Genomic DNA, 27,118 nt, shown 5'->3' on the forward strand with positions numbered 1-27,118 from the left:
CAAGTTCTGTCCAAACTTAAAATTACACCTACTAGCACCTCTCAAGATCAATAAATAACTTGTTGTATCTGCTTAATTTACATATAAGAAGTAGATTTTTATATTTAAAAATAAACAACAGTTTGTGGCTTTAAGAGTTAAATGGTGAAATAATGCCCTGATGGATGTGCTACTTTAAACTGATGTATGCTAACTGCGTGCCTTTTAGCGCCACATTTAACGCAAAGACGCGAGTGGCATCAATCTTTTAGCAAGAAAACGAAACATTGGAACAATCCTTTAAAAAATACGAATACATATGTTAAAATTGAATAAAATCCAGGTGCAAACTGCATACCATTTGCATTCCAAACAATCTGAAGTTCACACATTTTCAGACTTTTTTTTTGGTTGTTTTTTGTAGTGGGACTCAGTGGGCTCATTATCTGCAGTTCATTGGTTCATTTTCTTTTCACTTTCTGTTACCGGAGGCATTTCTTGAGCTTTAATTATTGCGAGAGGACTAATTAAAAACCCTCACTGTAAACTGTGATAACGATTATCGCAGTGTGGCCAGGAAACATACATTTTGGATGCATGGGGACATAAAACCTTGTTGAAAATCGATCAATAAAAAGACTGGTATTTGTCGATAAAAACATTAAAAACTGAAAAACTTTGCAATCATGAAAGTTAATGGAAAAGAACTTTACTTGTGCGCGAGCTGAGACTTTCTGCTGGCACTCATGTTATAAATGTATTAGAGGTTCAATAAAAGTAATAGTACACAAATGAAATGTGTGGTAACAACATTTCTCGTCAGTCATTGTGATGACAAGCCTTCTCTTCGTCACGCACTTTTCAGTCACCTCACATCTCTTTCGTTCCATATACAGGGTTAGCCATAATCCTACGTTTAGACAGAGGCAGAGACAGCCTCGGGCTCAGAGTGGTGCTCACGTTGTATGTGTGTGTTCATGAGTGTGTCTGTGTGCCTCTGGTGAAAGCAGGGGCAGCCTTACGCCAGACAGACCGCTGCCAGAACACAGTAATCGCTGTGATGACAGAAAGCGGGATAAAAAGCCATCAGATTTATTTCCATGGCTCTCCTAAGGGAGAGAATTAGTGGACATTGACAGGCCAGGATTTCATTCCTCAAAGGAGGGCAATTAATCCCGCGCTGCAGCGGCCAAATTCAGGCCCGTAAAACCCAGCAGATACATATTGTATCCACTCATACAAAATTAGGCCGGCTAATCACCTCTTTTATCCTTAAATATAAACATTGCCTGTCTAATTTCGGCTGAGCACCGGGAGCCCGTTGTTTGAGTGTCGTCATATTTCCAAAACTGTACTCACCGACACACTTTTAATTACGCAGGACTTAGGAGACCATGTCTGCTATAATCTCCCCTGTACAAACAATAATGTGCTCAAATCAAAATAACATCCTGCAGCGGCCTATTACGCGCGCAGATTCTCACACTAACACTCACAACATTATACAAAGACACACATAATTAGATACTGTACACTGGTATATACAAAACAGACACGCCAACTGCTGCAGCCCCGCTGGCCTGTAACACTAGCGGGGTTCTAATTAAAAGTGTGGGATGTCAGTTGTGGGGCCTCTCTGAGCACGACACACCAGCAGTCTGCTTGGGCGCAAAAAGCTGCTGCAGCAAGGCTCTCTGCATCATTAGCGCTGCTCTTTGACAAGCTATTAAAACACATGAGCGCTATAGGTTTAATCCATGCATGGCCTTATCCGCAAATTCCTCTTATATTCTTGCCCTCACGCGAGAAGATTTGTGGGAAACTCGTGTGCTTTTTCATGCGTGCATGATGGCGGGGGGTCGAAATTTCCACTAAAAAAGAAATGACAGTCTGTCTGTGTAATTGACTTCTCCACAAGAGAGCATCCTTAATGGCAGAGGCTGGTATTACAAGTCAGTCCAGACCTGGATAAGTAGCTGACAGAAGGTAATGCGAGGTGGAGAAAGAAGAGGGTGACATGAGAAGAGAGAGCTGGGCTGGATTTGTGACACTCACCCCATAATGAGGCTGTTAATGTAGTCGTTCCCATCCATGTGGCCAAACTGGAAGTCCCTGGAGATGCAAGACAAATCAGTGGCATGAGAAAGTGAAACAGTGCATCAAAAAAACATACAACAGAGCAAAATGAGCACTTTTTGCTGTTTCGGTGGAGTGCATAAAATTGGGGCGCCAAGTTTCCAGCACAAATACAAAAAGCACATTGAATTGAATTGCATGTTTTTGCTATGGAAACTGGGATTTTGTCACTGCAAGAAAAAGAAAAAAATCCCCAAAGCTCCGTCCTGTGCTGTCTCCTGTTTCTCATCTTTTCCGCCACAGAGGAGACTCAGGTGATTTATCTAAACGATAAGGCAGGAGGAGGAATTCAATTTGTATCTCATTGTGCTGCACTATGTCTGAGCAGAGTGTACTGTGGGAAGCGAAGGGGGGGCAGCACCAGTCCAGGAAAGCCAGTGACTTCCACTGAATGACTGATTATGTGGGCCTCTACATATATATTATATTCATACTGAATCATGGCCACGTCTCGCAAGTTTGTCCCCTGGGCGCTAAACAATAGTGCCTGCGCTTATATCAATGACATGATTATGAAGAGACTCAACTACATAATAAATCCAGCGGATGCAATAAAAAAAAATCAGTCTGTGTTAGGGATAATATTGCTGACAATAGTGGGCCAAACTGGGAATAAAGCTCATCAAAAAGTCGGTTTGTTACTTCCGCTGTGAAGGCGGCAACAGTGTGAGTAACGGATTAGCTGGAAAAGACGGATGGTGGAGCGTCAATATTGAGGCGCACAAAAATGTGTTGTGGAAATCAAATTCTTTTTTACTTTATCATCACTATTTAAAGACCTGTTTTGAGTTTGTCTTCCCTCCCACTAGCAGTGACACTTCTTGGCCAAACCACTGAGCAGACTGGCCAAGTGGGGTGACTAACTAAATGAAAAACATGGAGCAAGTACTATTTCTGGTAAATGCTTTGATTTGTCTATAAAAGTTAAAGATTTTGGCTAAATGTTCCCAGTGGAACTGTGCAATAGTAAGTTATTCAATTAACTTCGGACATTTTTGTGACTGAAAGCGATATTCATTGATGTTATCAGCCGTCATGTGGTTCCGATGAAAACAGGAATGTTTTCTGAAGCCAGATTCCCACAGAGATACCATTTCTGGGAAAATCGAAGTGGGGGTTGTAGCCATTGCCAAATAACCAACGGCGGTTTGTATTTCACAAGAAAATTCCACAGTATAACTACGTCACGCTCATCACCAGGAGGATGTAAGCTCTCAGAGATAAACTACAACACGTGGAGTCTTTGCTGACTGGAATAAATTATTGAACAACCAATGATCTTGTAAAAACAGTATGTTTTGGGAAATAGTATAATAGTAGTGGCTATGGGGAAAAAACGCAGTATAGCTGCACTCTCTACCATGACAAATCACCAATGAAAGCTTCTAACAACCACTGGACATGTTTGAGCTGGAATATGACCCGAAATTGGGGAGAAATTAACAACATCTACAACTAGGATTACATATTTCCCTGATGTTAGTATGTAGCTACATGTAGCAGTGTACTTGCAGCCAGGAAATTACTGTAATGGTGTATAAATGCAATTTCTCTTATTAGAAAATTGCCACTGGTCATGTGCCAGTAGGAATATAATCCGAAATCTGGGACAAATTAACAACATTTGCAACTACATGTTTCATTACCATTAGCATGTAGCTACATGTAGCAGTGTATGTAAACACGCAGCAGCGTGCCTGGAGCAGATGACCAGATACAGAATATCCAGCATGGTCTGGCATCATCCTGTAGCTTTAGTAGAAAACACATCAGAAATAGAGTATTCACATTTGCTCATAGAGATTACTTTTACAAATATTTACCTCATTATTTCAAACTTTGACCAAATTTAAAATGGTCATCCGACATCATAATATTGTATATATTACAGAAAATGAAGAAAAAGCATTATAGGTCCCCTTTAAGCGAAAGGCATCTTTGCAGACAGGAATTATTCACTGAAGATATAAAGATCATATAAAAACAGTATGTTTTTAAAACAATAATAAAGTTCAAGCAACCTTCTGAAATATTTTATGTGATAAATGCATCTTTCAAAGTATTCAGATTATGAGATTTTGTTTAAAAATGAGCCTGGACAGGATATTGGTAAGTACTGCATTTCTGTTTATTAACCCTTCCACTGGGCCAGTGGCTTCAAAATATTCTTAAACCTGCATTTATTGATTTATTTCGGCCACATGCAGCACAACGAGCTGTTAATGCAATGTTGACCTTATAAAGTTGATATGAGAAATGTGTTAACAAACAGTTTTACAACATTAGGATTCATTTAGCTTTAAATTGTGGTCTTCACCCATCAAGGCACTAACTATATTTGTTGTTCGGTGCTGGGCAGGTGGCTTACAGTGGATTTATGAGGGTTTTTTTGCTGAAAACAGCTGCCTGCTGCGTCTGGAAGTGGCGGGTGGTGAGACCGAACCAAATCAGTAAAAACGCAGACCCCAAACCAAAATAATTACCTAAAGGACACATTAAAGCTCCCTTTAGTCAAGGAGGACTACAGAATATAATGATAATTGTCTGTGGGTTCGAAGGACATCTCTCACATTACATATCAAATCAACTGACCCTTTCGAAATCCCAAAGCTCTGTTGTGCAGAGTTTTTGTAGTTTCAGGCCGCCAGCAGTCACTTTAGTATGTGATGAAAGGGTGTGTTCACAATTTTAACTATTCTGAACAAGATATAACATCGCAAATTGAGGCTTTTGATCCGAAGATGAAGAGACTATCAGTCAACATCGCTCCAGCACTGCGGGTATGTGCCCCTTTTCCCCTGCTGGGGATCAGTTAAATACTCTTTGTATTTATTACAGAAAACAGACCATGGTGCTGACTTAACGTTAATCTCTCTTGGCTGTATAAAGTTACTTCTTCAGGCACACAAGAGATAATATAAACGAATGTTAGCTGTGATCTTTTATGGCTAAAGACAACTCACGTCATCTGAAAAATATGTCGGCAATCAACCCATATGTCCTTTTCCAAATCCCTTTAACGTAACCACTGGAATAAAGAGCAAATAAATCTGGCTGATGTTTTTTATCTGACTTTATCTGTACTAATGTGATATTACGTGACTTAAAATGTGATTACATACATAATGTGTTCATGAAGATTATGAAAGTCCCCTGTCTTTAATTTGTATTTTTTTGTCAATATAGACGAGCCCAGCACATAGAATATCTAAGTATAACAAGAAACGGGAAAGTTTCCATTGGCCTCCAAGCGGGTGGATGATATAATGTGATATGTTTGCAATATACCGGTGCTGACGATAACTGTGATATTTTAAAAAATGAAATAGTGACATCATGTTAATAATATGCATGACAGAACAGTGTATTTAATGCTGCAGCTCTTAAATACTTTCTATTTCTTTTCATTCCTGCTTTGTTTCCCTCTCCACAACCTACACTCATATTTTGAGCGTAACGCTTACAGAAAAAGAGACAAACCCACAATAGATAAAGATAAATTTGACTGATTTGACTGAATGCATCGCCATTAGAATATTTTTAATTTTCTATAGTTATCGCAATAATGTGATTGTGATCGTTGTGAGCTTGCTCAACTGTTATTGGAGCACAGAATAAAAAGTGAATAGAAAGGTCAACTGTAAACATAAAAATATTTAGTGCACCTTTAAAAAGTTCCAAATTTTAAAGACGTTGTCTTTTCAGGAAGTTATATCATCTGAAACTTTTAGAGTCCAGGGACCATTTATGGACAGGTCCATGTGAATAAGCTCTCTGCGATGAGGTTTCTTGTTTCACGAACCTTCTGTGCACCAACTGGCACATGAAAGTCAAGACAATAATAACTGGTGCTGAATTTCAGCCTGACACACACCCACTAACTGACGAAATCTGACTTTCCCACAAGTGCAATTTGCGAACATGTAGGCATGTGCCTTTCTCCCCCCACACAAAGACTAGCTCCCTCTCAGATCTGCATTCATTGTTCTGTCAAAATGCTACAAATGGTGGGTGAGCTGAACACCACCACATTTATTGCTGCATCAAACAGCTTCAGCACATTCAAATGTCAGTCACCACCTATGATCTACAGTCTGTGCGCTGTCGCCACCCACCACCGGGGGCGTCACTCGAGCCCACAACTTGTAATTACAAGTACCGTTTAGGTGTGTCAGAACATTGCAGGCAGCTCTGATCTCAGTGGGGCTTCTCAAACTCTAAAGCCTTCAAATAAAAAACAAGCAGCACAGAGTAGCAGTCCAATTGATGATAGGAATCTGTGTAATTCAATCAGCCCTAATGGGGATGCTCGGAGAGGGAGAAACACTTTGATCATGGCGGTTTGAGATACACCTCTTCAACAAAAAGCAGAAATCTATCTGATGAAGCAACATGGTCAACGATGGGGCACAGTGAGGAACTTCAGCGCAACATAATGATGAAAATGTAATACATTTCTTTTATTAATCCTTTTGAGGAAATCCTCTTGTCGCCTGCCGCCCGGTGGGGAGTGATCAGAGATACGGGTCGGCTACAGAACAGCGACCTTAAAGCTGATTTGAATTCAAGCCACTTCAGCTTCAACCTGGGTCCTCCAGCTAAAGGATGACCTACCTACTGTACTCACTAAATCACCCTGCTGCTGCACACACGCACCAATTGTTTCAGGGGCCCCATGTAAAAGGTCCAGTGTGTAGGATTTAGGGGGATATATTGGCAGAAATGGAATATAACAAGTATGTTTTCTCTAGTGTATCATCACTTCTTATCCCAACTCGTCAAATAACGCCACTTTGTCAGTGGACCACGTCCAAATATGATGCTCTAGGTACACTTCCGTGTCAGATTTGGACGTTTTAATTTTGGCTTTCCACATACATTGTGTCTTTTCAAAATACATTTCTGTTTTCACAGGAACAGTGCAGTTCTTATCATTACATACATACAGTCTGTTTCAAAAATAAACTTACCTCAGATAAACTTCTTTTAAGGTTAATTTTCCTCAACTTTAGCCAACAAAAATCCACGGTTTGGTTTAGATAGAAATATAATGGCTTGCTTTAAAATAAGTATGGTTTTTACGTAGCATGATACACATATTATCACACTAAGTTGTGATTAAAATAAGCAAGCCATTGATCTTACACCGGACACAAACAGCAGGCTCCTGGGTGAAAGTCTGATGTTTGTTTGACCCATCCTCTCACCCGTGCTACACAAAAAAAAAAACGTTCTTACTATTTATGCTACCGAAGCTGCCCACGTCACTACAAAGTTCCCCTTCAGTGCATCTCATACCGCTGTGAAGGGTGCCTCTGTGCACCAGTGACAAATTAAGTGGTATTTAACAAGCTGGGTGGTTGCCTGCTGTATCAACAACTGCTGTGATCCGCTGCATATCAAACCGCCACGAAAGGTACGTCTGTGCATAGTATCACTGATAAAAATCACTGATAAAGCAGCGATATTTGAGTCGGGAGTGAGAACATGCCGAAAAATAAGAATCATATTTTTGTTACAAGCCATTTATGTTAACATTGGGAGCCGGCCCTTGTCATCGGAGCCCCATGTTGCACCAACATGTTTCTACAGTAGCCCTGAATGGACAAACTAGACACTAGTTATAGATGGGGCAATTTGTGTTTTCACATCGCCAGCTGTAAGCAGCACTGAAAAGACACTTCATTTTAATGTGGAGCTTCTTTCAGTTTAAATTACTGGAGCTGTTTCTGAGGAGAAGAGCTCTGCAGATAATTTGGCTCCTGGTACAAACCTCCTGTGTGTCTAGTTAAATTATAAAATTTAAGCACACATGGCGGCCAGTCTCTGATGAGCCGAAACAGCATAAGAAATTGATTTTTCAACATGAAACTGCATTTTCAGTATATTACCAATTTAGATGAGTTGTTTGTTTTGAAGAAGAGAAGATGTCTGTGGATCATTCAGCTTCAGGTAAAAAAAACCTCCTGAACAATGAACACTAATTCTAACTGGGAGAAGTTTCAGACGGTTCATTTTTACACCCTTTACTTATGAAAATAGATACAGCCATGTCTCATTTATGTTAGATAAAAATAATAGATGAAGCTATAGCACTAGAGGGCAGAGTCAAAAGTTTTGGATAACAATAAACGAGGTGCAGGAGGCTGTAATGATGCACCTTTAATGGAGGCAGTGCTGTAGATGGTGGTGCTCTGTGCGGCCATAAAATAAATACATAACAACATGTGGATGGAGAATTCTTCTCAATATATTACAGATTCCTTTTGCTCCATTATTTTTTAAAAGTATTTGTCCTCTCCTACAGTTGTATCGCACTTGAATTACTCTACACTGCCCCTATTATGTCCCATGGTACTGCTCCGTCGTCTGTATCCTTAAGCTTTCAGAATAAGTGCACAAATATGGACGAAATAACAAACAAAGTATGAGCAGAGGGCTCCATTCGTGTTCATATACAAATGTAATATTGAGCATAAAGAGCCCTAAATCTTACGCACTGCCACTTTAAAACATTTGGTTATGTGTGTTCTTGCATCATTTCTGTTCCCCGCCTGCTTTTATTACGACCTTTACAGTCTTCTTACAGCGACAATAACAACAATACTGCTGTGAAATTATACATCTGGAGTGCATCTCCTCTTTGTATTCACTGCATTGTTTAATTGGTTCCTCTCCAGTAAGAGAACAGGTCGAACAAGGCGGAGCGCAACACAAACATCCCATCTCCAGTCAGAGCCGGAGAAAACAGAAATTATGCATTAATACAAACCGAGCTGAGTTTTTGACTGACAGCTGAAAAGAACACCTATATTTGGAAGCTGACATTTTGCATAATTACCTTTCTACTGAACCTCAACCAAAACAGACGTGCCCCGACAAAGGCATAAACTTGCTCGCGAACAGACAGGCAGCGCTCCCCGGTGAGCGCACCAACCTCGAATAAATGTATAAATTGGATATTCATCTTTGACCTCATGGCGTATCCGTGCCTTACCTGTTAAAATGTTCTCTGTATTCCTTCGCCACCCTCTGGATCAAGGTCTTTAATCTAAAAGCAAATGAGAGGAGAGAGAAACACTACATGATTCGGGAGTCTAACCTTTTTGTTTTTAGACTGAAGCCTGTAATTTGTGGGAAGATCCAAACAATAACAGCAAGTCTTATCTTTATTTGAAGGCTGTGCACTTGGGCACAACTATGGTGTGGGAGTGTGTGGGAGTCATTTATATAGAGCCACGCTTTTTAATTTCAGTGTTCTTTGTACCTGCCACTCTCCTCTGTGGGGTCCTTCTCATCGATGACTGCAATCGCCACCAATTTGCCTGAGGTGGCAGACAGGGATTACAAATCACAATCGCACACACAAAAAGAGGTTGAGAAGACAATGGCAGGCAGATAAGAGGCTGTGGAGGAGACGAATCACCTCTCAACTGCGGGACAGAAAGGGAAGAGGGTACCGAGAGCGCTTTATTCATTCATCACTCAAACATTAAGTTAGCTTAGGCTTTCTACTTGGTTGAACAGGAAACAAGTGGTCACTTTCTGGCAGAAGAGCTATTTCAGTGCCATTCAAAACCCAAACCCACGACAAGACAAATAGGTCTACTTAAAAAAAAAACTGTTACACAACTTAAAAGGTCTGTTATTCAGACTTCTTGTATTGGTTTGAGGCTGGAAACCTCTTGTTGTTGGGATGAGAGAACCAGCCTGCCCCCTGGTGGTCACTGATGGTGGTTATTGAAGTTATGTAAAGGAAGCGGACAGCCTGATGTACTTAAACAGAGAAATATTTCACATGCAGATTGTTGTGTAAATTGTGTGAAAAGGAAAGACTTTTGAAAGTGTTAGAGCTTCTGTTTGTGAAAGTACTTGCAGCTCTTCCATATGCAATAATCACATCAACATAATCTCAAAATAACTTTGATTGCATTGTTTTGAGGCTGTCGGGGGGATAAAAAGGAATACAGTGAACAAAAGTTTATGTATCATTTACTTTGTGGTTTTTTTCCTACATCCTCGTGGGAATACAACCTGCAAAAATGTGCATAATTAAGTCTTTGTAGTGCCTAACTAGGTGCACAGAATCGGCTGTTGATGTAGCTGTATCAATTATTCATATACTGTCAGAAAAAAATAGATCTAAACTCATATGTTGCTCAACTACAGGACTTCTAAGCCAAAATGTTTTCAACTGACGCCGATGCCACAATCTCAGGTTAAAGGAATAAAATGATCATTTGTATATTAATCACTCACCCTGTTTTACGTTGAATTTGTGAAGAAATTTTTGTTTTTTTCTTCATGCCTTCATGAAGAACAAAGAATACGGCAAACATTTTTTTAGAAATTTAAGTCGTAGGGGTCCACATTTAACAATAGCAAAACTACGTCAAAACATCTGTTTTCAAACTCCAACACAACATGTGCAGTATAATCACAGTCTCATTTAACCAGTCGTATGCTCAGTACTTCCTAAACTAGGGTTGCAACACTATGAAATTATTGAAAATAACTAATTACTCCGTTCTCTGTCCAGTTGCATTTTTTTCCAGTATCGTAGATAAGCAAACATACATGGTTAACCGTCTATTTTCATACCATGGTAAACCTTGAAACCGGTACATCCCTGCAAACTTATCCCAAACACATGTATTTGTGCTAAAATATCGCAATTTAAATCACTTCCAAACTTGTTGGCCATGTGTGCCATTCATTTGCAAGGTCAAAGTTTTTAAATATAGAAAGGTTTTAATGAAAATGCGTGTACTCAGGAAGTACTGAGCATTCAACTGGATAAATGAGACTTGGATTATGCTGCATGAGTTGTGTGACATTTTATAAACCGATGCTTTGTTATAGTTTGCTGATCTTTCCCCCCTTCTTATCCAGAATTTTCTTTGTTTTTGGGTTTACAGCGGAGGCATGCAAGAAAAACACACTTTTCTTCATGAATTCAAGGTAACACTTGAGTAACTGATATACAAATGATCATTTTGTGGTTGAAGTATTTCATTAAAACAAAAGGGGACCACTTTCTCATTAGTCACTATATAGGAATTGTACAATTCACCTTTACTTAACACATGATAGCATAGAAATGCAGGAGAGAGAAAGAGAAGTAAGACATGCAACAAAAGGTCAAATAAAACTAAAAACTGCAGTTATATGGCATGCACTGTAACCACTGACTACCAAAGCACTGCCTAATGACTAAAATGATGATTATTGATAATGATTACTGATGCTTTACAGCTCAGTCATAACCCATTCTATATAACATTCGCCAGTTTTTATTCTTTCTTTGTGATAATAATGTAGTTAAAATGCTGATAGACTATAATTATGCATTGATTTTCACTTTCTGGTATGACTGTGAGGAGAAATGTTAATCAAGACATTAACAATTAGATTTAGATTTATGTAACTTATTCCGGTAAAAGCTGAAAGAAAGAGCTATTAGTGCTCGCACCCTTCACTGTGAAGTGATGTAATCCAATTGACAAGACATCATCTAACAACTTTCAGGCATGGTGTTTCTTAAAATCTGCTGAGGTGTATTTATAGACTGGACCAGCTCATTTTCTAATCCATGGCTGGTGGACTGGATGTTGTTTATTCAGCTGACTGTGTTGAACGGACATCTAAATCCAGTGATGATGTGCCCAAAGTTTTGAGTTTATGGGCCAAATTTTGAGAAAATTCCAATCTTTCTGTGCACCACAAAGAAAACACAACTGTTGTGTTGCAAATCTGTTAAATATATTCTTGTTTTTAACATTATCCTCGTCTCTTTTTGTGTTCCGTCCCTTTTTGTGTTTTGACCCATGAATAGATTTAAATTACAGCTTGAGGCTCTTCATTGATCTTGGTCACACTGGTATTTATGGGCACATAGACTTGCGTGGGATAAGGCTTTTAAAGCATTAAAATATCACTTCACCACCACACACTGAGCATGAAACTGGACACTTGATTGAAAAGCCTTTACAGACAAGGCTGGAAGATTTTATGGCGTTTTCACAAACTCACTTCGATCTAAAGTCTCTGTTATTGTAAGAGACTGAAGCTGCAGACTACAGTATGCCGTCTTTAATCAGTCACAGCGTTTTATCCAATTATGGTGCTTTAGAGAATATTTTGTGTTCAGAGTGATAAATTGCAAATTTGGTTCAAATGAGTAAAAAAATGGTTGTAAACAGCAACAAATGTAACTCATATCCAACCGTTGAGCGTCACTTATCGCAGTCAGCTGCACATAAAGCAGTAAAACACTGTATCTAATATTAGAAAGCACACAGCATCAATATACTGCTGTTTAGGAGACGGTTTGTATTTCACTGTCGAGCTTAAATTTCCTGCGGGAGAGAAAGTGTGCGTACAGCACAACATGGTCTTAATCTAAAGGAAGTGACAGACTTCCCCATCAAACCCCTGACACACAATTAATGCTGATATTTCTACAAGGAACTTTTGACAAGAGCAGCGCTAAGATGTTTGATTTTTAATTATAAAGCCATCATGTGGTAGATTGGATATTTGTGGAGCGGGAAGCTAAATAGAGATTTTAGTGTGAAATAGCATTAAAGAGGGAAGAGGGCTGAGTAAAGCTGCGTGCTGATGCACTTCAAATTATTATGTGCTGGTAATCAAGCTGTAATTTAAAAATGTTGACTGTTGACTTTGACTCAATCGTCATTAAGAGTAAAATGGGCACCAAAAAATAAAAATATACACTGATATTAATCATCATCATGCACATGATTTTGCCATTTATAATGTTTCGAAAATAAAACAGAGCTGAAATAATAGGACAATTAATTGGTGTTTAAGTGGTGTTTTTTTTTTTTTTAATGGAAAAATGTGATAATTTCCTCCATTTCTTTATCTTTTATGATAATAGACTGATATTTTTTGGACCTCTTGTTTGTATTGGTATTTATACATATATATGGATGTGTGTGTATTATATTTTAATTGAATTTTATGTGAATGATGTTTTGCCTTGAATTTTTTTATATATTGTGTGGTTTTGTATTGTGAAGCACTTTGTAACTCTAGAAAAGCGCTATAGGAATAAAGTTAATTTTTATTAGCATTATTACTGTTATTATTGTTATTATCATTATTATTATTATTACTCCTATCTAATCAAAGGTTAATAAAAAAATCAGGGATTAATGGACAGTGCAGAGTATTCACACAGACCGCGGTTGAGGATGACGACATAAAAAAGTTATTTGAAACAACAAATCATGAAAGTGAAGAACATACTATGGATGACAAATTTTATGCATACGCCACCTGTTTCTCCGAGCTCATACAGTGTGAAGCCATCAATCTGAAGGTATCCTTGGAATCGCTCCTTGTTCACCCACGAAGACAAACTAGCGTCTTCGTACTCTGCAACACGAAGACACACAGAACCTTTCAGAAATCGACATTCAGCACACAACCAGTCTATATTAAAAACAAAGCACAACAGCGAATCGATGCCTGGATTGTAAGAAGATCACAGTGTTTACCACCTGTGCGCTCTCTGGAAAATAAAGAGCGGGACACAAGCCGAGCGTTCATAGACAGGGGTCAGTTAAACAATGATCAGAAATTGTTTTGACAGAGTGCTGCCTCTGGGTTAAGTAGTCAGGGAGGCTGTTTTGGCTCTGAAATAGCGGCTGGATTGAGTCAGAGTGAGCAGATTGGGAATCGATCCAGAGGTAAACAATCAAATGTATCAGTTTGGCTGTCGAGATGTAAATGAAAGACCATTTTGACCACGAAAAGCATTAATTTCACATTTATCAAATAGCTGGCTGTCAAGATATGAAATAAAATGTGATTTTCATTCACAATAGATGCTGTTTTTTTTCCGGGGATGCTGGCTCACCTAACCTCATTTTCACAGCTATTATGCCTTTCTGAAAAAACACATTTGGTTTGTAAATGATTCTACACGCGTAGTACATTCATTTTCAGGACACAGATTTGGCAGATTTTTACACATTTGGAGGGAATGCATAATTCAACAGATGCATTGGGCACAAAAAAAAGATAAAGTGCAATAAATAAATAAAAAAATGAAGTAAAATAAAGGATTGCTTCCTGAATGAGAACCACATGTTGTTGCTACCCTAACATCTGGAGGAAACATGCAAACGAGAACCAGAGTCTGTCCCCGGAGGGTAGAAATAGGGTGTAGCGAGGTTGCTCAAACAGCACTGTTTTCTCCGGCTGAGAGAGACTACAGGATGCTCATAATTGATGTCAAATGTAGCTGGGACCTCATTATGACATGTTAATAAGTTATCATGACCTTTCTGCTACCATTACAGTAATTACAACAACACTGATGACTTTAACATGGTTCTTTAACTGCTCCCTAAACGAGCTGGGAGCTTAATACTGAACATGACAACCTAAAACCTGAACACGCGTTTAAACCCCCAGAGGTCGTAGCTTATACTAGAATCGAAATGACCTTAATGCATCTATTTCTCAGTGCTGCTGCTGCTGCTGTGCAAAGGCAGAGCTGTTGTTAAACCTGCTGAGTCAGTCAATCTGGTAGACATTCTTTCCGCAGATGTTCTGGCTTTATAGACGGCACGCAGCTGCCCGACTCGCTCCTCCCAGAAGCAAGGGAGAGAGCCGAAGGCCCCATACTGGGATCATAGAGCGCGATGAACCCTCTACACCGACTGAACCTGCTTCACCTTCAAACAAATTAGAGCTGCTCTCTTCCAGGGCGCCAACCTCGCAATCTCCATACTGCCCTACAGGAGCCTGTCAGCCCGGAGTTCACACGGCGGGAGACGAGAGAGAAAGATGAGGGCCAGGAAGGGGATGAAAACAGACAGTGGGTGGAGTGAGGATGATCCAGTGTCAGAGTTTGGCGCGGAGGGAGGAGGCAGCTCTGACACGTCTCGAGGATGGAGGTTAATGGCACGGATGACCTCCAACACAATGCAAATAACGCAAAAACAAAAGCAGCGGAAGAGAGGGAGAAGAGGAAGCGAACATCAAAGATAATTCAAAACAGGATGAGATGCAGAAAGTGGCAGAGGATGAAAAGAATGATGAAGAAAGCTCATTGAGATGACAGGACAGCATGTCTCGCTTTCTTACTTTATACAAAAAGGAAACTCTTAAAGATAAACAATGAAAATGCTTTGGCTGGCTGCAAAAAGTGAAACAAAAAGGCTACAATGTGGGATGGGAAACATCTGTGGAAGATATGTGAAGCCAAATTATGGAAAAGATTATTTTCATTATCAATTAAACTCCCCATTATCTCAATTAACCCTTTAACACCCTGATCAGTTTTCTTGTGTTGCATTCAGACGCCTTTCACCAGCAACTGAACTTCTTAACCCCCCCAAAAAATTGATTCAATTTCTTTCAAAAGCAAAGGAAAAAAAACAGAATGCGCAACTTGACGCAAGAAATGTCATGCAAACTGCAACAAATAAGCTAAGGTTGTAAGTAAATTATCTGAAAATACGAAAGGGGTTTTAATTGATAAACAAGGAAAAAAAACTGAGAAAACTACATTTATAATTCTCTCAATTTTATATTTTTTTATAAAATTAATTCTGTTAGTTATATATTTTAAAATTATCTTCATTATATATTTTACAGTTATGTTACTGTGAAAAATGTATTTTTCAGCAATTTCTTGGGGTCTTTTTTTATATTTATTTTTTGACTTTCTTTTTGCTTATTTTTAAGGTAGTTTTCTTGTAGCTTTTCACTCATTTCTTTCTTAATTTTGGGCCATTTATTTGTTAAATTGTTAACCCATTAATCATCTTTAAATGATATGTTTTATCCCACCAACAGTCCAAAAATCCAAAGTTATTCAGTTTATTATCACATATGACAAATAATCAATTCTTTTTTTATATTAAAAAATACTAAAATATGTATTAAAATATGCCCTGTCAATTGCAGGGTTTTATTTATGGCAGCCTGCAAGGATCAAAACATTTTCCACAATGTATTGATTTCTTATGTTTGAGCGCCACTGGAAAACACACAGATGAGCCCAAACATGAGAACCACTGGATGGAGAAGTAAGCAGCACTGAGGTATGTCCTACAGATGCATGATCACATTGGGATCTGGGGAATTTGGAGGCCAGGTTGAAGCCGGTCCTCAGGCCTTTCCTTAGCAGTTTTTATGGTGTGGTGATCTTCTGCAATAATTCTGCCGTTTCAGTCAACTAATTCAACCATGCAGCTTGTTCAAAAATAACATTTTTGTTATTACTGTGAAAAACAAGTACCAAAAAAAGGTAGCATTGGTTACCAGTTCTGAATCCAGGTACCAGTCAGTTAAAATGTAAACAAACTCTAATCACGATACAGCTGAATGTTTGGGAAATATGGTCGTGTCGTCCACACTGACCTTGTCGTCTTTCCCACTTCAAATAAGAAAACAATCCATGAGTGCCGTCAAAATATCATCACTGTGTTAGCACCTTTTCAAGTGTGATCTCGTCTCGTCATCACATTCATGGACTGTTAATCTGCCTGTCATTTAAGTGCTACCAATAAACACATGCAAAAGAGTGCAGGCTCACAGCCGGCTGCTTTATGCTACTTTCCATACAAGGAGCGGCGAGGCCAAGCCATAAACCACTGTGACAGATTAACAGAAAGCCTGATGCTGAGCTCTGAGTATTAGCTAATGTGTATTCACACTTAAAAACATGTCTGAAAAAACACTCCAGTCGAGTGCATCAGCATGCTGTGTGGACCAACATACAACCCAATTATGTTTCTCTCCTCACAGCACTGATACGTAGCCACGTAGATTTCACTGCACGCGCAGGATGATCAAAACCATTTGGCCCTTGAAGCAAAATAAGGGTGCAGACCTGAATGAAACTGAGGATTTGAGTTATTAAATATGTATGAGCCTCTGTGCTGTACCATATTTTAACAGCCCTCTACAAAAGGGATGCCGCTGTTTGTGATGTGCACTAAACCAATCAGAGCTCAACGATTTGTCAAATATCATTTTACACAAAACAAAAGGCCGCGTTTGGACGGTGTGGCTTCGCTCTCTGGCGTCTACTGTTTAAAAACACAAGTCACACATGCACAGTAAGAACAGCAAATGTGATATAAATTTCTCATAAGTATTTTGAATCTGAATTGATGATAAAGGTTGCTTGTTGGTTCTGAGAATATACAAAACTCTGCAGCTGGAGGATAAACGAGAGAGCTAATAAAAAATGCAATATGTGTGTTATACATCTACACACTTCAATAAAGCCACAGTGTGCTGCAGGAATGAGTCCGAAAACACGGAAATGAGTTAGCAGTTCTGCACTTCGATTATCATCATGAAGTCAACAGGATTTTTGAACAGGTTTTGAAATAATAACACAAAGTTGAGAGATTTTCAGGTTTTGTTGTACAACATAAAATACTGAAGGTGGGGGGAACAAAATTGATACAGCATAATTTGGGGCTATTGTACTGATAACTGGCCTGATAAAACTACACCGAACGCGGCTTTACAGTCTTGTTTGTGGCAGCAATGTCAAGTCATGCAACCATGGCGTAGTTTGTTTATTGCCTAACTTTAGCTTTTTACTTCAAAAGATGCATCTACGCTTCAAAAATCATAAAAGTGGTGTTCATTTGTGATGATTATTTTCCTGAACAAAACACGCAAGTATCATAAACTGGTATTTGGCACAGATCTTATTTTCTGAAATAATCTAAAATCAAACTGAAAAATCCTTTTGTCTTTTGTTGAGTGAACGAAGGCGAAGCCAACAACGTCATCCCTGCATCGCTCTATAGTCTGCCATAAAACAGTATCGCTGCGCGCCTATGCAAACATGTCTCAGAAGTTTAGCCAAATAATATTTGATAAAAAGTGACAACATGCAAAACGAGTGCCACAGAAAACCACACAAGGTGCCTCAGCCTCATTTATACCCCCATCCAACATCCAGGCAGCGACTTCCAGTGAGACCAGTCCTGAGAAACACAGCTCAGCTGGAAGGAAGCCGGTTGCTGAGAACCACAGGAGGTTAAAAAAAAAAAAAAAAGAACAGGCGAGCTGCTTTCTCTGATGCGGAAAGGGAAATTTCTTTTTTCTGTCATTGTAGGTAAGTGGTTAATGAGCTGTACTCTCATTATTTTTCATTCATTTTCACCTACAATAACCAATAATAATTAGAGCGTTTTTCCTTCAACTATTTCTGGAGGCTTGAAAGGGGGGGAAGGAGAAATCTACCATGTGAGGAAGGACAAAGCCGTGTCATTTTGCCACGCTGCTCCTCTTCTCAGTCCTTGACAAGCTTAATATGCCGTCACCATGGCAATGCTAGACATCCGACACATCCTCCGTATCAAGGTCCTAGAGGACTCTTCAGAGTGTGGAGTTTTTGTCATCAGTGTATGCTGTGGTGAGCCTCTCCTGCTGCGGTTCTGGTGCAGGAAGCCCCCCTTCTGTAATGGTCAGGTGGAGCAGATGGATGTGAGCTCGCAAAATTTGGCGGGGGTGGATTTTGTTCTTCGGGTGCTACACCGTTCACCAAACCTGCCCAACAGCCACTACTGGTGTCCGTTTGTGTTGTCATTGTGTCTTGACGCTCTCCCCTTCCGTTTCCGCCTCCCAGCTCGCGCCAAAAGCGGCGGCAAAATACAAGACATCATGGAGGAATGTGGTGAGCTCATGTTGTGGCGATGAGAAGCTTTGGACTGAAAAAAGCAGCTCCTCTAAACCTCCTGTGTCACAAATGATTCGACTGCACAGACTTGACAGCTGCTGCTATGATTCAGTTCTCGGCATTACACGACTGCATGTATACAGTACTGGCTCTGCACTGAAACTGTGGTCTCTCACGCTCATCCACCCCGGCCTGCTATACATGTCCGCCCAGAGACAAATCACCACAACATCACTGGCCTCACCACACACACAATAGTGGGCAGAGCCCTGGGTGCTTTATGACGGGCCAGGCACACCATAACTCAGTGTGGTGAGGAAGATGAAAGAACGGCAGCAGAGAGCGGAAAACTAGAGGAACACAGCTGGAGAAAAAAGAGCACCACAGCAGGAAAAAGACAAGGAGCAGGACACGGAGAGCACCCTACTGGCCCATTATATGTCTTTTTTATGACTAATTTAACAAAACAAGACAGTGGATGAAGAAAGTGACACAATACTCACCATCGTAGGTAAAGTGGGCCCCGTCCTTAAAGACTACAACCGCAGGAAGCTCCGGCAAAGTTAGTGACTGTTGAAAAAACAAAAAAAAAGATGCTTAATCTAAGTACATAAATCATTTTTCCCCATGAATGTATGTGCACCTGTAAAATGTGGGACAAGACCGTAAGCAGCAGCGCTTTGCAGCAAACTTATCCTGTTTTGCATAATGCAGAGACAGCACACAAGCCTGGTGTCTGTATATGTTCTTGTCGGAGGATAACGATGCGAAATAAATGTAATTATTTACTTTAATCGAGGAAACTAGCAAGGATAGAAACATCAACTGGTTGCACAACACTCAAGAGTATCAGTAATGTGTGATGTAAAGAAATATGGAACAGTCCGCAAGTGATTTCAGGTTCTTTTTCTGAAATTCAAAGGGATGCAAATTCAAAGCTTTACCTCTGGAAAGACTTCCTCTGAAGCCGAGAAGAAATAGGTGTAGACAATGAGCTCAGAGGCGACGTCGTTGTACTTCTCCTACAACGGCAAAAGAGTCTTTCAGCACGTACACAATAGCTTCCATTAAATCAGTGTCAAAGGGATAGTTCAGACTTTTTTTTAAGTGGGGTTGTTTGAGGTACTTATCTATAGTCTGTATTACAGACTATAGATGTCTGTCGATATGCCACCAGTTTGGAGAAGCAAGCTGGAGTCAGACATGGAAGTTAAGCAATCTACTGCTGTGGAGGAGTCAGCAACAAATTGTTTATTCCTGCCACGTTGCCAATTGCCCTTTTCGGAAGAAATCAAACCAACTTTTTAGGGTTCAAAGGTTTAAATACTCATGAAAGGCGTCTTAATGCAGCACAAGAAACGTGGTGTCAATACAGGTTTCAAAGGGTTAATAGATTGCCCATTGAAATGGGCCGTCTGACTGAAAGTTTGAATGGTGAAAATAATCTGAATATAGCGTGCACTTACACATAAATTTCCTTTTTTTTTTGTTTAAAGTGGGACATTTTTAGCTGGCTTTACTGCAGGTTAGGAATACGCCATTTGTTTTGCTTGGGGGACACTTTTGCAAAATGATAGGAGTCCAGGGGCCAGTAGCTGCAGCCCCATACATATTTCTAGGATTTTAGGATATTTCCAGGATATTCGGACATTTCTAGGATTTTTGGACAGCTGTATTAAAAGCTGTATTTGATACTGTTTTATGCACTCTGGCACCGTGTGCATACTGAAAGAACAAAAACAATACCTGGTGTCACTTTATGTTTTATTATTAAATAGAAAATAGTTGGGGGACCATCCGGCACCCTTTCAGGTGCCAGATTTGGCCCGCAGGCCGCAAGTTGAGTATCACTGCTGTAGGTAAAACATTGAACAAGTACCTCATACAACCTCGCTTCAAAAAATTCCAAACCATCCCTTTAAACAATCGTAAAGGCTTTGTCACTACGAGGTGTTTTACACAACATATTTTAAAGTTTTAGGATTGTGGTAGTTCTGGAGAAACTGGGTGCTTGGAATAAAAACTGGATTCATGACATAAATGCTGCTTACTTTGAGGGGAGACTCCCCACCAACATACACAAAAAGCACATCATGTCGTTTCAACATGTGCTCGAACATCTGCTTGCTGGGAAGCGCCCTGACGGCTGGACTGGAGAGGGAAACAAAACCCACACGGATTAGCTCATTTAATGAGTAGAATCTTTTTCAGCACAAAAAATGGCACACTAACATCTCTGATGGAGAAACTCCCAACAATTCTGCTCTTGATCTCTGAGCTGGTGGCACCACCCAGTGGAGACTCGACAACGTGCAGCCGTGAAGTCCGAGCCAAGCTTTTGATCAACCCCTCTGTTATGGATCTAGCTTGATTCCCCTCAAGGAGGAGAAAATCTGTCAGGCACAGCTGATGCAGTGGCTTAAACTGGAGCATCAGAGGGGGGAAGCCCACTGAACTCCGAAACAAACATGGCCTACATCGATAAGCTTCCTCGGATGGTTCTTATTAGCACAGCTGTGAAATAAACGTATTTATCAGCTCCACGTCATTTGTTTATGAAGTGGTGACTGAAGGCTTACCCCGCCACCCTGTTGGCAAACTCTACGATATCGTCTTTTGTCCTTGGTCCCTTGTAATTGTAGGCAAGATCACCCTTTAACCTGAGGAGGAAAGAAAAGCAAAACATGAGTGAAAGTTTCATTTAAATGTAAAACCGTTCAGTACCTTTCATTATTTTGTGTGATTAATTTGCTGCTGAGTGAAGACGTTCATGTGAAAATGAAATGGAAATCAAATGCGTGACACTGAACTTTTCATTCAGGATATTGGTTTGTCTGAAAAGCCTTATTTGGTGAGCAAAATAAGAGGAATGTTACAGGAGAGGCAAAGCTCAAACTAAATCATTTGATTTGGCAATAGTGGGACAATGAATCAGCAACCAAGTTGACATTCGATTTCTAGCTTTTTTGTTCTTTAATCAAGCAAAAAATGGCAAATATTAACTGGTTACAGCTTCTCAAATGTCAAAATCTGAAGCTTTTCTCCTTTTTCTGTGCTCATTGGACACTTCGGGGAGATTTCGTCATCCTCTGTGAGGGTTTGAGGACAGAAGGATGTCGTATGTTGTAAAGCCCTCCGAGGCTAACCATGATTTGAAATATTGGACTTTATAGATCAAATTGAAATTGAAATGAAATGACTAAAGTCTTTAGGGGGCATGCTTTGAGATTGGGCTACTATGAACTTTGACTTGATTAATCTGTAAAGCAATTTGGGTTGCCTTTGGGTATGAAATGTTCTATTTAAAAAAATTGCCTTGCCTTGCCAAGGTATTAAGACTCTCATTTGCACCAAAAACTGCCTAAATTCATGGTGGCATGGATTCATCGAGAAGCCAGAATTGCAGAGTAGGGATGGGAATATATAAAATTTCATTGAAACCAGTGCCATTATCGATTACTAAGTAGTCCGATTCATTACAGATTATCTTGAATCCTGATCAATTTTCTGTTTGAAAAAAAAGTGTGTGTGTACAGGTTTTCAGCATCCCACTAGAGCTCAGTCTCTGATCTACTGCTGGAACAGACAGCTGAGCTACAAGACACTGTGACATGTAGTGGTGAGCTAAAGAACTGTAAACAGCTGGCAGCCAGCAACGGCAGAGAGAACGTGGAGAATAACGGCATGTTTTTCATATCGAATTTGGTAAATTAAGGATTTATTTCAACCAAACTGGAGCTGGTGATTGTTTGAAGGGTGGACTTACTAACTGGCCAGAATAACCAAGATAGCTTGGGTGAATTTTATTTTGTTTCTGTCAAGTTTGAATGAAGTGTATTTTGTAATGAGTTACCAAGGTAATTAAGACAAAGTATAATTCAAAAGTTTGTATTTCTCTGTTTAATAAAGAAAACCAGTATGAGAATATTGCCTTTCTTCACATTTTGTGGGTTTTTATTGTGTATTTATGAGCCTGAAAAGCTGAAAGTAAGTCGCACACTCGTCATTGGGGGGGAATCAGCACAGCACACTTGTACTGTCATATACTGTGTACCCCGATGAAATTTCAGGAAGGTATGAAAGTATAAACATTACATACTGCCCAAGCATAATTGGAGGAATTAATAAATTTAGAGGCATTTCATTGGATCCAACAATTTGAAACCAGTTCTAACTAAAACTACACTAAACTGATAGTCACATGTGTAGAGTAAGTAACTCAAACCACCCTGCCCGGTACCAACAATTATTTCATCAAAGTCAAAGTCACGTAGATTACATTTTTTTTCTACTCTAATGTTTGAACAACAACTGAACAACTCACCCAAGTCTGCAGTATGCTTTTATGCAGTTAGTTGCTGCAAGATGACTGGCTGAGTATATTTCGCATTAACAATCTTATGGACAGGTGTGCCTAATAAAGTTGCCACAAACAGGAGAGCATGCAAACAGAATATCTTTGGATTTGGACTGTTGGTCAAAAAAACCCAAAATATTTAAAGACGTGACCTCAAAATTTGTTAGAGGCATTTTTCCATGTTCTTTTCATTCCATAGACTCGACAGATAATTATTAGCCCAAAAAAAGCATCTACAATATCAAAATAATGCTTAGTTGCGGCTTTATTTTAGCCCATTTAAAACAGCATCTGTCTTTGGCACAACTAAAGTGTGTCTGACATCTGAGTAACGACACTCTGTCTCTTTCAAGACGTTCTGATGAAACAGCAAATCTATTCGGAAAAGCTTCTTCATCATGGAGGTCAACTTAATCTAAATCCTCTCACCTTTAATGAAAAAAAAAAAAAAAAGAAACAGGACAAATGACTGTCCCTAATTAAGTTCCAGCCAAAGAAACTGCTCGAATCGAGCTCTCACAACGTGCAGAATGCAGTAAGGATTTCTGAGGTTGCATCAGCCCACAGGGCTTAATGAACTCAGGGGGAAACTGAACTCTAAATCAAGCCTCTCTCTGTCACCCAGGGAGGTATCTCATGTTCTACGACGGGTGTTTCATCACTTGCTTGGTTTAATGTTATGAACCCTGCCGTGATCCTGTGGCAGTTTTCCAAATGAGCTTGATGAAACTAAATGGGGAGCCCATTATGGCAGCATGCAGATAAATGATTCTGTTTCAAATACATGGAGGAAAGTCTGCTTTGTAGGACGATCATTTCTCTCACGTCAGCAACGAGCTCTGCTGTTGAGCAGCTGGCGTCTACCTAAACTCATTAATTTTATATTAAAAAACAACTGTCACTCTCGCTTCAATGGAAAAAAAAAAGTGTGATGAGATGCAAAAAATATAGTTCACAAGTGGAAAAAATATCTTGATTTGTTCATCAATAAATCTGAAACCTGAGAAAAATAAAATATAGAAGGTAAATTTAAATTGCTAAAGCTGATTTTAAACAATTTATAGCCCAAGAAATAAATCATTAACAGCATCCAGGAGTGCCAAAATTAATCAAATTTAAGCTCAAAATGTGTGAACAGTTTGTCACTTAATGTTGCCATAAATAAGCAGCAACAACACCTTGTTCCCTCCTGAATAAGTCATCTAATGGTATCTCAACAGGACAAACCTCAAGGGAAAAAAGACAACAATGGAGACAAAGGAACCTGATAATAACACAATCCAACTTATGTAAAGACACTTGAGACAGAGGAGGTGAAGATAGTGGAGGGCTACAGTATACAATAATATAAAACACCAAATTAAAGCCTTAAAAAATGACTGTTAATGCCTCTCTGACACAAGCTTAATAAATACTTAACACTAGAGGCTTCACAGAAATAGTGTTATCTGCAGATATATTGTATTGGACTAATTATCACACTGTGTCCAGACCCTGTAGGTCCATGCAAAATTCAATAAGCCTTCTAATCTCTTATGGATTTCTTTGGGCCTGTTCAAAGCTGCGCTGAGTGGTTAAGAAAATTACAGCAATTTGCAAAAAGAAAGTTTAAAGTGTGCATGGTTACATCTCATGTCAAAGATGATTACACAAAGCAAGAGTGTGGTGTCAAAGTTAGGAATGATGATTACAAAAGTTTATGTCACTTACAGTTTTATTGTGGGGTAACCGCGAACACCGAACTCTGACGCCATTCCTGCAACATAGAAAACAAACACAGCATCTAAGACATATAATAAAAATATCTTGTAAACTTTTCTGCGCTTCAAAGATTTTAAGTCAAAATCAGCTTTATTGTCAATTCTGCCATGCACGTTCGACATACAGGAATTGAAAATGTTTCTCTCCATGTTTCTCTCCACAGTGCAAATAAGTACCGGAGAGAAAATAAGGATAAAAAAATGTAAAGTTAGAATTAAATAATAGGGCATTAGAAAGAAAAAAAATATAAGGCATACAGTGTAATTTCAGACTAAGTGGGTCAGGAAAATAGTTGATGACCGATGGAACAGTTTGACATTTTGGGATATGCGTATATTTTTCTTTCTTGCAACAACCTCTTCAGCACATCTAACCACATACATCATTTGTTCCTATGTAACCCACAGAAGCGTTTCCTAAAATAGCGCGGCTACTGGTGGCAGGAGATCAACTAAAAAATGACATATATGACTGTAAGAGTTGTAGTATAAAACACATGATTAACATTAAAAACGTCAGTAAGGTTTAGGCAACCAAAGCACTTGGTCAGGTTTCAGAAAGTATCATGGTTTGGGTAATAATAGGTGGCGGACTAGCTGAGTAAAGGTTACCCCCCCTCACTAGTCTGAACCAGACATACTAGTCAGTAAAACATTAAAATAAAAATAAAATACATAATTTTAATGCAATTGCATTCACCCGGTGAGAATGCTCTTTCCTAAAGAACAGTGTTTTGAGTATTTGTTGACTTTAAATCAGTGAGCTGTTGTCATTTTTGTCGGGATATTGTGCAATGTTCATAATGTCCAGTACAAGGAGCCAAATATTTTAGTGGCATTTAAAATACGATTTTATTATTGAAAAATGTGATGAACGATTTCAAATGGCTCTTATGATATACATTATATTTTTTTCATACAATGTATGACATTATAGAGTAAATGGTTTTTGGAGTGATTTCTTACTTTGAGACTAGTCGACTAGTTTAAGTTTAAACTTCTGCTAAAATCAGTTAGGAACATCCCTAAAAACAGGTATGTTTGTAACTTTGTAACTGACGAAAGCTCCCGCTTCATATGTGACGTAAGCTAAGTTCGTTATGTATGTTAAAATAACTCAAAGTTGACACAAACAGCGGCCTCCTGGGTAACGGTCCTATGTGTGTTTGACCAATCCACCATGTTCTCCTCTGTAGGCGGACTTTGTTACTCTTTATGCCACATAACCCGACACCCTCTTTTGTTCCAGTCATAATTACTACAGCAACTAGAGGTCACCGCTTAACTCAAAACATAAACATGGGTCATAATAAACTGCTTGTACAAACAATATATGTGGTCGTATTTTGGAGGAGGAAAGTCTGCTTTCGTGCCAACGTTAATATACAAATTTTCCAAAATGTTGAACCACTAAAAGTCCAGTGGAATATAAATAAAATTTCAGTCTGTTAATTAATGTATTAAATGATATGTGTCATATTATAATATGATAATGTCACAATAAAAAAAGCTATCTTTTACATCATTTATGGTGCTTTTTAAGACCTTGGACCTGAAAGCCTTTTACATGCAGGGCCCCCTCATTAGGCTGATGTAATTTTGTCTACAGCACATGAAATAATCACTGAGGGACACAAGGTAAGACCTTGGAGAGCTTCATCGTTCACTCACCAGAGTAAGCAGTTGCATCCATCTTTCCCACGCGGACCGGCGACCCGGAGCTCTTCAGCTCCACTCCCACATCGTGCCATACTGGCTCTAGTTTTTTGCAGTAGCCGCACCACGGCGCATAGAACTGAAAATAATAGGAGGTGGGAATCATTAAATAATGAGCAACATACTATCAACATTATGCTTAATCACACAAAATATAACATTATCTATATGGTAAACAACCAAATCTTGATTCTTTTATAATCACAAATACATCTATGTACATTACTGTGCTGAATTTTGAGCGTGTGCCACAGCTGATTTTTGAAAAACAAATAAAACATTTAATATCATTTTAAATTTTCCATTTCATCTCAGACCAGGGATAACACTCATCGAGGCGCCAGGAGAAAATGCTGGCACTGTATGTTTTTGCAAATCACAAATACGTTACATTTGCACGTTTCTTATATAAGCAATCAACAACAGACATACCAAGAGGGACATTACCTCCCCTGTGCTCGCTTTTTACATGTAAGTTTCTCA

At 39.2% G+C, this 27,118-nt stretch overlaps 1 protein-coding gene across 1 annotated transcript in view; it reads right to left on the reverse strand.

Annotated features, from left to right (window-relative positions):
- Positions 1-27,118, reverse strand: part of LOC121960895 (protein disulfide-isomerase TMX3-like) — a 44,389-nt gene that overhangs the window by 14,465 nt on the left and 2,806 nt on the right. Inside the window, exons 4-13 of the mRNA XM_042510784.1 lie at positions 26,591-26,714; positions 24,870-24,915; positions 21,382-21,462; positions 20,854-20,953; positions 19,747-19,824; positions 19,306-19,372; positions 13,420-13,518; positions 9,383-9,440; positions 9,113-9,166; positions 2,035-2,091 (exon numbers count right to left, since the gene is read on the reverse strand). Of these exons, the coding sequence (XP_042366718.1) occupies positions 2,035-2,091; positions 9,113-9,166; positions 9,383-9,440; positions 13,420-13,518; positions 19,306-19,372; positions 19,747-19,824; positions 20,854-20,953; positions 21,382-21,462; positions 24,870-24,915; positions 26,591-26,714 (764 nt within the window). The remainder of the gene's footprint in view (positions 1-2,034; positions 2,092-9,112; positions 9,167-9,382; positions 9,441-13,419; positions 13,519-19,305; positions 19,373-19,746; positions 19,825-20,853; positions 20,954-21,381; positions 21,463-24,869; positions 24,916-26,590; positions 26,715-27,118) is intronic.

This window comes from Plectropomus leopardus, chromosome 21 (genome assembly GCF_008729295.1).
Source record: "Plectropomus leopardus isolate mb chromosome 21, YSFRI_Pleo_2.0, whole genome shotgun sequence".
NCBI lineage: Eukaryota > Metazoa > Chordata > Actinopteri > Perciformes > Serranidae > Plectropomus > Plectropomus leopardus.